The sequence below is a fragment of the Delphinapterus leucas genome, chromosome 1 (genome assembly GCF_059928025.1).
Source record: "Delphinapterus leucas isolate spDelLeu-1000000601 "Yukka" chromosome 1, BTC_Dleu_Yukka2, whole genome shotgun sequence".
In the NCBI taxonomy this organism is placed as follows: Eukaryota; Metazoa; Chordata; class Mammalia; order Artiodactyla; family Monodontidae; genus Delphinapterus; species Delphinapterus leucas.
In genome coordinates this window covers 169,020,734-169,034,535 of record NC_143129.1, presented here as the reverse complement: position 1 = coordinate 169,034,535, position 13,802 = coordinate 169,020,734, and the positions used below count along the sequence as shown (strand labels likewise).

General features: G+C 42.5%; 1 protein-coding gene across 6 annotated transcripts in view; it reads left to right on the top strand.

The window, feature by feature from the left end:
* Positions 1-458: 458 nt before the first annotated feature.
* Positions 459-13,802, top strand: part of STX12 (syntaxin 12) — a 34,073-nt gene continuing 20,729 nt past the window's right edge. For 3 of the 6 annotated variants that reach the window (XR_016388150.1, XM_089898055.1, XM_089898051.1), the window contains exon 1: positions 459-691. Coding sequence is in view for 4 of the 6 variants with exons in the window: in XM_089898055.1 (XP_089754181.1) it covers positions 574-691 (118 nt within the window). In the remaining 2 variants the exon portion in view is untranslated. Of the gene's footprint in view, positions 692-10,647; positions 11,826-13,802 lie in introns of those variants that run through there. The other 3 variants (XM_089898057.1, XM_022551958.3, XM_089898062.1) reach the window with 2 other exon arrangements.

Below are 13,802 nucleotides of genomic sequence, written 5' to 3'. Positions count from 1 at the left end.
TCCAATAAAGATGTAAAAAAAATAAAATAAAATAAAAAAAAGTGCTCCACAAATCCTAACAAAGCCCTAGAGGATGGAAGCAGAGTGAGGAATTTCAGGAGTTTGGTTACGGATCTGGGTTTCAAGGCTGTCGAATTCTCCATATTTGGGCCTGAATGCTCAGAATAGAACAGAATAGGATGTTAGGGCTGAGATCATCTGGTACAATTTTATGCTAATCGAAAAATTCTTGCCTTCTGTCACCGTGCCCTGGCGATAAACAACACCGCCACCTCAGATTCTCCAATCCGAGCCCCAATGGTATGATGTCATCGCCCCGCCCCGCATCCCCAAGCTCCAGGGCGTCACGTCTCTAAGCTACCGTGCCTACACCAGCTCCAGAGGCGCCTGCGCAATGTGGGGGAGCCAGGGCGGACGTGTGCGCGCTGCGAGGGGGCGGGGCTAGCGCTCACGCAGCTTTATCCCCTTCCCCGCCCTTTCTCTTCCCGGTTTCCCTGTCAGCCTGCTGGTCGGGTCTGGCGGCTGTTTCCGGTAGGAGCGCGGTGCAGGGCGAGTCGGTCTCGGCTCCTCGTCATGTCCTACGGTCCCTTAGATATGTACCGGAACCCGGGGGCCTCGGGGCCCCCGCTCCGGGACTTCAACAGCATCATCCAGACGTGCAGCGGCAACATCCAGCGGATCAGCCAAGCCAGTGAGCCGGGGTACCGGGCTGGGGGGCGGGGGCCGTTCCCGGGACAGGCCCGGGTGAGGCTGCCGGGACGCGGAGCCCGGCTAGGGCTACGGCCAGGGCCACACCTGAGGCCGTCTTGGGTGCTCTACTCTGGATACGGCGGGCTGCTATCCCCGAGTCTGCCAGGCCCAGGCACCCCGAGGGTCCGGAGCCCCAGCTGCAGCTCGAGTTTCTTCTCAGGAGTTCTGTTCTTACCGTGTTGGGGCCAAGACAGCAGTCCTGACAGCCGCAGGGTGGGAGGGTGTGTGTGTGTCCCCTCCAGAGCAGTGAATGAGTCGACTGGCTCCAGTGGTCAGCCTAGTTTTTCCTGTCATCTGCCTCCCTCCACCCACCTCTCTTTCCTCTTTGGCCAGCTTGGATCGGGAGCTGTTTACTGGTTTAGAGTTTACATTCTGCTGAGCTTCTGGCTTCTTGGAAGTCAGAACCTTTCAATTAAGGGAAGTGGAGAGTGCATGTGTTTTGGTGACTTTAATACTGTTCTTCCTGTAAGGAATTTGGAAATCAGATACAATGACTTGTATTCGAGGGGTGAGATGACTTCTACTTTAATAAAGAGAATTCACCAAAAACATTTTAGTTTACATTCTTTTGTCTTTTGTAGCAAAAGATTTGCATATATTTTTGGATTTCAAGCCAATGAGGCTTTCGTTTTCCTTCCCCACCTAGTTACTCTTTTGAACAAGCATGATACACAGAGAAGCTCAGGGACATGGCCACAATCACATAGCAAGTAAGACATGGTAGAGGTGGTGGTGGATTTCAGAATGTCATTGCTTGTCTTAAAACTCCCTCCCCACCATTAGGGTCTGAATGATACTATAGTTGAATGAGTCAAATACACGTTATTCCTTGTGCCTGAAAATTAGCTCAGAGCCTTATAAACAGGAGGTCAGCAGCAGCAACTACTTGGAAAGAATGGTATCATGATCCTTGTTGTTTATTATTGTGTTTTTGTGAGCTTGGCTCTACCCTGTTAATAGGTACAACTAGTTGGTCCTGAATTACAATTATGTTCTATATTTTAAAGAACAATCTATCACTTAGCTTTTAAATTTAAATATATAATGAGAGAGGGAAGTTTCTGATGGAAAGCGTTTGAATCTGGGCACTTTGGAAGTGGAAAGAAGAATATGTGGTCTGTTAAATCCAGAAATTTGAAACAAAAATTAATGTGACCACTGGTTAGAAAGTATAGTACTTTGTGTTCCAGTTTCCTTTTGTGAGGGAGCTGTAATACAGGTTAGATCAGAATATTCTGGTTCAATACTGAAAGTTTCTTATTGAGGCCAAATATAATTTTAATGTCTATTTGTGAAATTTTCATGCTGCATGTATTTGAGTATGAGGCATGTAGTATGTATAGGAACTGACATGGATTCCTTCAACAGGGAGCCTGTGGCGTACATAGTGACTGAAAGCGATCGCTACTATAGAAGAGATATAATAAAATTATAGATATTCAGGAGAGAAAGACACCTTTTTCACTTGGGAGAGGCCAGGGGAGGCATTATTGGCATTTGAGCTAGGTCTGGAAAGATGGTGGAAAGTATTTGAACTTTCGAGAGTAAAGAAGGGAAGAGCGTTCCAGGAGGGAATAAAATGAACAAGGCATGGTAGTGGGAAAGCATGTGGTGTGTATAGAAAAATAGAGTGATTTAATTTGGCTAGACTGGTGGAGTCCAGAAAGTAGTGGAAAATAGGATTGGAAAGGTAAGTTGGGGCCCAAACATGAAGTGCTTTAAGTGCTACACTAAGGGGGTTTGGATATAATTCTTTAGAAATGTGTAAATTGAGTTGGAAGGGAGAGAGACTGGAATCAGAGACACCAGTTAGGATCTGAAAATGAAAAGAAGGAAAGGATAGGAGAGGTGTCTGGTGATAGAATTGATAAGGTTTAGCTGTTGATTAGGCATCAGGCTCAAGGGATAGTTGGATTCATTCCATTAATAACATTAATAGCTAACATTTGAGTACATACTGTATGCCAGGCGATATAAGTGCTTTACATGCATTATCTTAATTTTGTAACAACCCTGTGAAGTAATTACCAATATTATTTCTTTTTATGGGTTAGGAAACAGGCTGAGAAAGGTTAAATAATTACCCAGCTTACAAATGGCAATACCTAAATTTGAAACCAGATCTGTCTCTTATGACCAGCATTCAGCCTTTTTATAATTTTTAATTAATATTACAGTTTTATAACAGTTAACACTTCAAGTTACAAGTGACTTTTCTTTTTCTTTGTTTTTTTTTTACTCTTCATAGGAAGCTATGGGGAATACCTGAGGCTGTGGAACTTTCTCTTCTTGTGGTGTGTCTGCCTCTCCTGCTAGATTGTTAGTTCCTTTGAAGAAATGGGACATGCCTTATTCATCTTTATATTTCTAGTACTTATCTCAGACCCAAGTATATGTTAGGTTCATTCATTCACTGTTCAACAAATATTTTATGAGCACCTGCTATGCACTGGGGATGGAGTGATGAGCAGGACAGACAAAATCCTGCCCTGATTGTGTGTCTGTGTGTGTGTTTGTGTATGTGTACGTATACACACGTATGCATACATGCACATATATAAACAATATTGAGAAATAATAAGTGCTATGAAGAAAAAATAAGGGAACAGGGAGTGAGGAGAGCAAGAGGGTGGGCGTGCTATTTTATACTTTTACATCAGTTGGTCAAGGAAGGCCTCTCTGAGGGGGTGATGTTTGAGTAGACACCTGAATGAAGTGAGGGAGAAAACCTCGTGAGTAGCTGGGGGAAGGCATCCTAGGCAGAGGGAATAGCAAGAGCGAAGACCTCAGTGATTTCAAGAATAGCAAGGAGACTAGTGTGGCTGGACTGCAGTTAGAGAAGGGGAGCATCGTAGGAAAAGAGGCCAGGGAGGTAGCCAGGGATCATATCATTTAGGGTCTTGATGCTTAGTAAATTGTATTTAGTAGATTTGAATGAATGAGGTTTCTCTACCATCTTGGAACTCTTCCTGACTCATTTACCTTGTGCTGTGTGGTTCCTACCACATCTTATGACCCTAGTCAGTGTGAGTTGGAATTCTCCCCTTGGGATTGTTTACTGAGGCACTGGGAATTTGAAATTGGTAGGGTGACATTGCTTCTACCCACTTATCAGGCTGGTGCCCATCCCCCAGACGTGGCCAGCATACCTAAGTATACAGTCTGAATGTGACCGCCCAGACATATGCCCACATCCATATAGTCCTGCAAGGAGCTGTATCTATGGAAAATTTGAGAGAATAGCTATTCTTTTTTCTCAACTGTGGGTTTTTTCACATATGTGGGTTTGGAATTGCTGAGCATATCAGCCTGAAATACGGCAGGCCACTGCGTGGGTTGTTATAGGTACAGCTAAGGTTGACTGCCTGGTACAAGGGGTTGTTATCAGTATGTGTGGGCTACAGAAGAAAACTGCTTGACTCTGCCTATTGTGAAACAAAGGGTCTGGGCAAGTATTGCTGAGGCAGATATAAGGAAATAACCTTAACAGGCGCCAAGTTATCTCTGAAGAGATTAAAGAACATCATTTCTGTTCTTTAACGTTGCTAATTTTTTAAAAAATTTATTTATTTATTTATTTATTTATTTATTTATGGCTGTGTTGGGGTCTTTGTTGCTGCACGCGGGCTTTCTCTAGTTGCGGCGAGTGGGGGCTACTCTTTGTTGCTGTGTGCAGGCTTCTTATTGTGGTGGCTTCTCTTGTTGTGGAGCACAGGCTCTGGCGCGCGGGCTTCAGTAGTTGTGGCACACGGGCTCAGTAGTTGTGGCTCACGGGCTCTAGAGCGCAGGCTCAGTAGTTGTGGCGCATGGGCTTAGTTGCTCTGCAGCATGTGGGATCTTCCTGGACCAGGGCTTGAACCCATGTTCCCAGCATTGGCAGGCAGATTCTTAACCACTGCACCACCAGGGAAGCCCAACGTTGCTAATTTATTGATATGGTTCTGTTTACTAAAAAAATTAAAAGCAGTTGAACTTTTAAAACTGATTATCGTGTGCAGTCCTCTGGGTTGTTCTTTCAGAGTTATTTTCATATTGGCCCCTTGCTCTTTATTTCATTGTCCTCCTCATAAGTCTTCATGATCTCAGCCTCTGTCATCCAGCAGCATACTCTCAGTGTCTCTGTTCCCATTCTAGTTCATCCTGATAAGGCTATCAGCAGTATGTCTAAAGTCCTGTTTTCATTATACCACTCACCTCCTCAAGAGCCTATGGCGGCTCTCTGTTGTCTGCTGTATCAGATCTTAACATTTCACCTTGCTTTCACTGTCTCTGTCATCTTAACCCAAATTAGCCATATTTTCTACTTCTCTTTGTTACAGGCAGGCTGTTTTTCTTAACATCCCTAAACACGGGGTTTTGCTGCAAGTTTTTGCTCTTTCTGTTCCTCCTTTCTTTAATCTTTCCCTATCTCACTAGCTACCTAAATTATAAAAATCCTTTGAGTTGTGCTTAAATCCTGCCGCTTGTAACTAAGCCTTCCTTTGCTTTTGAAAGAGTGAAGTCAGGAAGAGCCTGGGCCTTAAGCTCAGTAGATCTGTGGCTGAGTCCTTGCTCCTCTGTGTTGTACTGTTCACCTTGGGCAGGCTAGTTCCCCTTTCTATCTGTTACCCCATATGTAAAATGAATGGTGTTGTTAAAGTGGGATGTTTGAAAGTGCCTAGTCTAGTGCCCGGTACATAGTAGACATTCAGTAAATGGTGATATTATTGGTTGAGCCCCCTGCTCCACTACAGTTTAGTAGTTAAGTGAGCAGGCTCAGGAGTCAGACTGCCTGGGTTTGAGCCCTAGATCTGCTTCTTGCTAGCTATGTAAACATATTGCTGTACCTCTCTATTTCACAGTTTCCTCATCTATGAGATGGAGTTAATGATAGACTCTACTTCATAGGATTGTGGGAATTAAGTGAGGTAATTTATATAAAGTGCTTAAAGCAGTGCCTGCAACATTGTTTAAGAAATGTTAGCTATCATTTTGGTTTTTTCCTTTGAACTTGCAAGCTTAACACTTACTTTATTCTGTAGTCTTTAATTCATGCTTTTTGACCTTGTTATTCCAACTGAGAGATTACTATTAGTTTTGTTGTGGGGATAGTGATCACGCATTGTACAGCTGTCTTTAGCTTCAGTGCCTGGCACAGCAGTGGATATGTAGTTAGCATTCGATGTGTACTTAATTGATTTTATCATTGCTAAGTACATTTTTCTTGGTCTCGAGTTTGATAATAATAGCTATCCTTAATTGAGTTCTTTTAAGTGCCAGACATGTTCTAAATTTAGCTTCATATTATCTTAGGTCATCCTCACAACAACCATATGAGGGTTCTCTTGTTTTTCCCATTTTTTAGGTGAGGAAACTGAGGCACAGAGGAATAGAAACTTTTGCTAGGAAGTGGTGGAACCAGGAATAGCACACAGCAGTCTTAACTGAGAGTCTGTGCTCTTAACGAGTTCGTGTCCTGTCATGGGTATGGTAAATAGAAGATTATACCTTTGATGTTTAGTATTCATGTTCAGTTTAGTTTAGAGCTTTACTATTGTAGTATAGCGGCTACTTTTTTTTTTTTAGTTGTTTTAATTTTTTAGCTGCATTGGGTCTTCGTTGCTGTGCGCGGGCTTTCCCTAGTTGCGGTGGGGCTACTCTTTGTTGCGGTGCGCGGGCTTCTCATTGCTGTGGCTTCTGTTGTTGCGAAGCACGGGCTGTAGGTGCGTGGCTTCAGTAGTGCGGCACATGAGCTCAGTAGTTGTGGCGCGTGGGCTCAGTAGTTGTGGCTCGTGGGCTCTAGAGCGCAGGCTCAGTAGTTGTGGCACACGGGCTTAGTTGCTCTGTGGCATGTGGGATCTTCCTGGACCAGGGTTTGAACCCATGTCACCTGTTTTGGCAGGAGGATTCTTTGTTGTTGTTGTTGTTGCTAGAAATCTCTCCTGTCTTAGGAAGTTGACAGAGAGATACTACTTTTTTTTTTCTTGAATTTTATTTTATTTATTTATTTATACAGCAGGTTCTTATTAGTTATCCATTTTATACATATTAGTGTATATATGTCAATCCCAATCTCACAATTCATCACACCACCACCCCGTGGCAGGCGGATTCTTAACCCCTGCGCCACCAGTGAAGTCCTATAGTGGCTACTTTTAAAAAGTCAGGTCATTTTCATTGTAGCTTTGCAAAAGCAGTGCAAACCTAATTTTCAAAGACACTGAGATGACTTCATTGTAATAATGACCACGTAGGCTATCATTTTCTCATTTAATGTAAATAATGCTCTTTCTTTGAATTTATATTTGCTTGTTTAATATACTGAATTAGAGCATTCGAGTCTCTCAGATGAAGAAATTTTTACCTGTATGGTAGTTGCTTTTGATATGACTAGACATTGATTTGGATTAAGGTTCATTTGGAGATTCACATTCTGCCTATATCAGCTAAAAGCACATGAAGAGTGTTCAGTCTAGAGTAGTTCCTAGTGTGGGTGTTAGCTGTAATGTGCAATAAATTGATTTGCTTCGTAGTCTTTTAAAAATTTTAGCCAGGACATGCTTTTAAAAGTGAGAGGTCAGTGATAGGAGAAATTGAGGCCTAGTTTTAAAAATAACAAAATTGCTTACACGGAACTGAGGCCTAGTCATCTGGTTTCCAGGATTATGTAGCATTTCATAGAGAATAGATACCCAATTATTTTCATCCAAAATATTGTGACAAATCAATCTAAAGTAAAACTTTTATTTACTAGAATGCTTAGAAAAGGAGTTTTCTCATTAACCGAGCTGACCAGAAAACCCTTTTAGATGTAGCCCATTTTGGTAAAAATTGTTCCAAGAAGTATCACTGCACTTTTTGACATTTTAAGTACATTCAAGTGAAAATAAGCATGTATGTAAACATTCACACTATTCTATTTCTTTTTGTGCTTTAGGTTGAAGGAATACATTTCTTAGTTGTAAAACAGATGGGTCATTAAGTCACTATTTTCAAATAAACCTCTGATGTTGGTGGTTATGGAGGGCGGTATACAAAACAATGATACTTCCAGTAGATGTAGACACCACTGTCTTTATCATTTGAGTTTTGGGGCATCTGATACCTGAGTCTTGCTGGAAACTTTTAGGAAAATATCAATATGCAGGAATTTAGATAGAATTGATGGAGGCTTGGATTCATTCTGGTGCTTAACTAGTAAGTGACCCTATAAAGTCCTCCTCCGCCCCACCCCCCATCCCAATTCAGGTAATCTCAGCAAACAAAAGAAGTCAGAAAAGTCTAGATAAATAAAAGTTCTCAGCTGAGAATATACAAAGAGCAGCTGAATTTCAATTGATTTTTTTCCCCCCAAAGTCTGTAAAGTCCCCTTTGGTCTCTAGGGCATTTAATATGGTTTGATAGACGATTAACAACTTGAAACTTTGACATACCTGTAGAGTTTCTAAGGAGAATGCTCTATATAAAGACAGTCAGTAAGATGAAATGTTTCCTTGAACTGCCATACCAGTAACATTTCCCTTTATATGTCACCCTGTAACCAACTATTTTCTGGAGGGGTATGTATGTGTGTGTGGTTATGCAAATACAAAAATGAGTAGAAGGGCTTCCCTGGTGGCGCAGTGGTTGAGAGTCCGCCTGCCGATGCAGGGGACGCGGGTTTGTGCCCTGGTCTGGGAGGATCCCACATGCCGTGGAGCGGCTGGGCCCGTGAGCCATGGCCGCTGAGCCTGTGCGTCCGGAGCCTGTGCGTCCGGAGCCTGTGCTCCACAACGGGAGAGGCCACAACAGTGAGAGGCCCGCGTACAGCGCAAAAAAAAAAAAAAAAAAAAAAAAAAAAAATGAGTAGAATGTGGTCAGTGCCATCAGAGGCATATAGTCAATCCAGTCCCATTTGTACACAGGCAGAGTCTCTCTAAGCCAAACTCTGGCTTAAAAACACTGCATGGTTACACAGCATCATTCTGGGACTAGAGCTTCTTCATTATTGCTGAATTTTAGCATTGAGCAGTGGTGGGAGTACTTAGAGATCATTTAGTCCTTACATAGTTGTAATAATTTAATGACTACAAAGCCCCACACAAATAGTAAGTACTGTGACAAATAGTAAGTACTCAATATATGTTAGTTAAACCTGAATATCATATACAATTGGTGAAAGAGACCCAGCAACATGAAATGACTTGTCTGGTGCCATACATGTAGTTAGTGGTCGAATCTGGCTTAGAGTTTAGGTCTCATTATTCCTAGCTCATGTTTATTCATATCTTCTGCCTTGAAAGTGGCATGACATAAAACAGAGGCTAACTCAATTAATCAACAGTTACTTATTACCCGCTGGGTGCTGGCACTCTGCTGAACTCTGGTGAGTACACAGGAACCTTACCAAAGGTGGGAGGGAGTCCGGGAAGGGAGCAGGTTACAGCAAGGGCATCAGCCTATCTGGAGCAGAGAGCTATTAAGTTAGGATGCTATCAAATAAGCAGGGTGGGGCGAAGTGGAACACTGGGAAACGGAGGCCTGCCCTAAGTCACTAGTTCTGTGTATTTCCTTTAAGCGTCAGCCTTTTGAGAGAACCTAGTGTGGCATAAAGAATATAGTCATTGCGGGGGGCTTCCCTGGTGGCACAGTGGTTGAGAGTCCGCCTGCCGATGCAGGGGACACGGGTTCGTGCCCCGGTCCGGGAAGATCCCACATGCGGCGGAGCGGCTGGGCCCGTGAGCCATGGGCGCTGAGCCTGCGCGTCCGGAGCCTGTGCTCCGCAACGGGAGAGGCCACAACAGTGAGAGGCCCGCATAGTTATTGGAATTAGCCCTCCTGGGTTTGAATGCTGGTTTTTATGACACTCTGCTCAAAACCATCAGTGGCCTCACATTTCTTTAAAATTCGAAGTCCTTGCTCTAGTTTACAAGGCCCTATGTAATCTGGCTCCCCTCTCTCTCTTACCTCTCTTTTGCTGCCTCTAGGCCTCCTGTGCCTCCATCACAACAAGTGCTCTTGCCTTGGGGATTTTGTGCTTAATGCTCTCTGCTAGAGAGCTCCCCCAGAAATTTCGCATGGCTTGATCTTTCACTTCATTTGGGTCTCTGCTCTGTGTCACCTTATCAGAGAACTCTTCTCTGACCGCCCCGTGTAAACTAGTACCCCCTCCCTACCAGCCTTTAACTGAATTTATTTTTCTTTATAGCACTTATCACCACCTGATATATGCTTATTATCTCTTTTCCTTAAAATGTAAGCTTCTCGAGAGCAGTATCTTCTAGAGCACATAACAGTGTAGAGTAGGTATTGTAAATGAATGAATTAATGAGTTTTGTAACACTCAGTGTGAGCCTCAGTGTGCCCATCTGTAATAATGCTTATTTAATAAGATAATACTTATCAAGTGTGAAGGAAACACACTTCTGTGTTTCCTCCACTGTCAATACTTCTGACACCAGATGTGTGGATTTACCACACACCAAGCAATTATCATATTCTCTGGACTTCAGTTGGGTGTCCTCCAATTTAACTCAATTCTGACACTACCTGGAGTTAGCATCAGACTCCACAAATTAAGGACTTAGTCCCACAAGACTCCCCCCACCCCACCCCCTTCAGATGCCAATTGTAAGTCCAAGTTCTTATCTGTGCTTCTGACCAGTGAGCCATATTGGAGGTTCCCATGAGCCCCTCCTCAGGTTCAGCTAGTTTGCTAGCCCAGCTCACATAACTCAGGAAAACATTTACTTACAGATTACTGGTTTATTATAAAAGGATATAATTCAGGAGCAGCCAGATAGAAGAGATGCATAGGGCAAGGTATGTGGGAAGAGCTCAGAACTTCCATGCTCTCTCTGAGCGCTGACACCCTCCCCGCATCTCTGCGCCACGCCCCCCCCACCCCCCACCCCCCACCTTTCCAGAGGTTGATGGGTGGAACTGAAAGTTCCAACCTGATAATCACTTGATCTTTCTGGTGACTAACCCCACCCAACCTAAGCCTATCAGGAGCCCTACCCTAAGTCAGTCACTTCAATAGGTAAACTCAGTATGCTCCAAAGGAACCCTTTATGAATAACAAAAGACACTACTATCACTATCACTCCGGAAATTCCAAGGGTTTTAGGAGCTTTATGCCAAGAACTGGGGACAAAGACCAAATATATTTTTTATTATACCACATCAAGTATGTAGCCCAGTGTCTGGCACATGGTGAATGCTCAGTAAATGCTAACATCTGTCCTCTTTCTTAAATTATTTGTTTGGCCACCCAGTAGATAGCTTTGACTCTGATTCCCATTTGACTTAGGTAAGAAGGACATTATACATCTTAGTGATGAAAAATGATTATTTATATCTTACATAGTGTTTTTTTTTAGCAGAATGCAGTATTTTATAGTGCTTACATTTTCCAATGGAACCAATAAGCTAAAACCCCTCATTTAATAGAATAGATATATTTTAGGAAAGTTTGTCAAAAGGCAACTTTTTAATCAAGCGAATTCTATATTTCTATTGTAAAAGTGGAGTTATAGTTTTACTTAAAAAATGGCCTCAAAATAAGATAAAATCATAATTTGAAGTGTTAAAAACCAATATATTCTTGACTTCGCAAAATTTTGCTTTGTTACACCCATGATGACACAGGGATTTGGGCTAGGGAGTGTTGACCTAAAACAGAGACTGCCAGATATTTCTCCGGCAAAGAGGGGTTTATTCACGATCAGCAGAGTTGCAGTTTGGGGTCTGCAATCATGGCTAGCCAAGTGGAATCCCCCTCCTGGCAAGGGAAGGGGAAAAGGAAGTTGGGAGGGGTATAGCAAACAAAGAGTCCATGGCTTTTCATTGGCTGAGAGGAGTCTTCTTCATAGCAGTTGGGCTTGGCTGTTGTGGCAGGGTGTGCGAGCTCCCCCTTCTGGTCTCCCAACTCTGTTTAACTGAAGTTTCTGTTTATTAATTTTTTACAGGAGAAATAACTTGTACATGCTGCTAAGGACTAAGTTGTTCAGTTTCTACTTAGGAGAAGAGTCACTCAGCAATCACCTGAAAGATTTTGCTTAATTATTGTTTCTTAACAGACTTAGAGGCTATTAACACATCTGGGTTTTCTTAAGGTAACTGGTACTTAATAAACTTCGGCTTGCCTTTTTACTACCCTTGGTGACCGAATAAGGGCCAAGGTTATGACTCTGACCCCCAAATTTTGTTATTTAAGAAGCATCTTATCATAAGAAGCAATTAATTTTTATTAATTTAAAAAATATTTATTTATTTTGGTTGTGCTGGGTCTTAGTTGCGGCAGGTGGGCTCCTTAGTTGCAGCTCACGGGCTCCTTAATTGTGGCACGTGGGCTCCTTAGTTGCGGCAGGTGGACTCCTTAGTTGTGGCACGTGGGCTCCTTAGTTCTGGCGTGCAAACTCTTAGTTGCGGCATGCATGTGGGATCTAGTTCCCTGACCAGGGATCGAACCTGGGTCCCCTGCATTGGGAACACAGAGCCTCAACCCCTGTGCCACCAGGGAAGTCCCAGGAACAATTAATTTTTAAAATTTAAAATTCTAATAAGTGCAATTTCGTTTTCATTGGACATTGAAGCTTTGTTTATGTATTGTTCCTATGAGATGTATACAAATGATACAGTACAGTACCTCATCTTCTTCCACTAAGCCAGTCATTTAGCAGTCTGGTGTTTCACAGGTGAAACTTGGGCATTAATCCTGAGAGGGTAGGAAAGGCCCTCACAAAGGACATTGTCTTTTGGCTAGAGGAGCCATATATTACCTATTGTGTTATAGCATCTCTTGAAGTTCTAGTGAAACTTAAAGATAATTAATTGTGTTTCCCCTGGGCAAAAAGTACTCTATTGTTGTGTTCTGTATTCCAGCTACTTGCAATAGAAGACAGGGAATGCTCTTAAAATGCAAGCGTGTAAACAAACAAAAAAGTCGTACAATAAAATTCCAAGCTCTGCAAATGAATGAATGAATGAATGAATCTCCCTCGTCCTCCCTGCCAACCAGAAAAAGAAAATAGAAAGCAGGACATGGGAAATCAGGGGCTCTGTTCCTGTTGCAGAAGTCAGTGAGGGACAAGGGTGTTCAGATTCCCAGGCAGGCTGGTGTTTCTCCTTATTGAGAGACAATCCATTCCTCTGCTTTCCTAGTCCAGGACTAGGGGCTTAAACATCTAGGATTCAAACATGACCATTCCAGATCTTAGCACAATATCTAGGTAGAGTAATCTGAACAAAACGATACACTGTTTGTCTACAGACAGCGTAGTTAAAATATAGGCATTGCAGTCTGATGTACCTGGGATTGATTTTTTTGCCCTGCTACTTTTTGTGTGCCCTTATATAAGATATTTAACTTCTTTAAATATATTTCCTCATCTGCACAGTGGAGATACATCTACTTCAGACTGTTGCTATGAAAATTAATAAGATTATGTATACAAAGCTCCTAATATAGTACTTGGCACATAGAGGTGCTCAGTTAGTGGTAACTTAATAATAAGTGTACATTGTCTTTCCAAAAATGTTTGCCGTATAAAATATTGTGTATGAGTGAATTTAAATTTTTATTGTTGTGAATTGATATTTGGTATCAAGGCCATTCCAAAAGTGATGAACATTTTAACCAGTGTCATGGGAAATCTGGCAAAATGTGGGAGTTCTTTGGGAGTGATGAACAAAACCACCACCCTCTACTTAGTGGCACAGTTACTCTAGAGGAGAAAGGCGGACCTTATAAGTAGCTTTAGACGGGAATATATATGCCAAGGTCTTGATCATAGCATGCTTTCTATTAGTTGTATGTACTTATTCAGGATGTGGAGAGAGACCAGTGATCTGAGAATTAGGATGCTCGTGATGAATGTATTTTTCTTTTTTAAAAAAATTTATTTATTTTATTTATTTATTTTTGGCTGTGTTGGGTCTTCATTGCTGAGCGGGGGCTACTCTTCGTTGCGGTGCACAGGCTTCTCATTGCGGTGGCTTCTCTTGTTGTGGAACACGGGCTCTAGACGCGTGGGCTTCAGTAGTTGTGGCTCACGGGCTCTAGAGCGCAGGCTCAGTAGTTGTGGCGCACA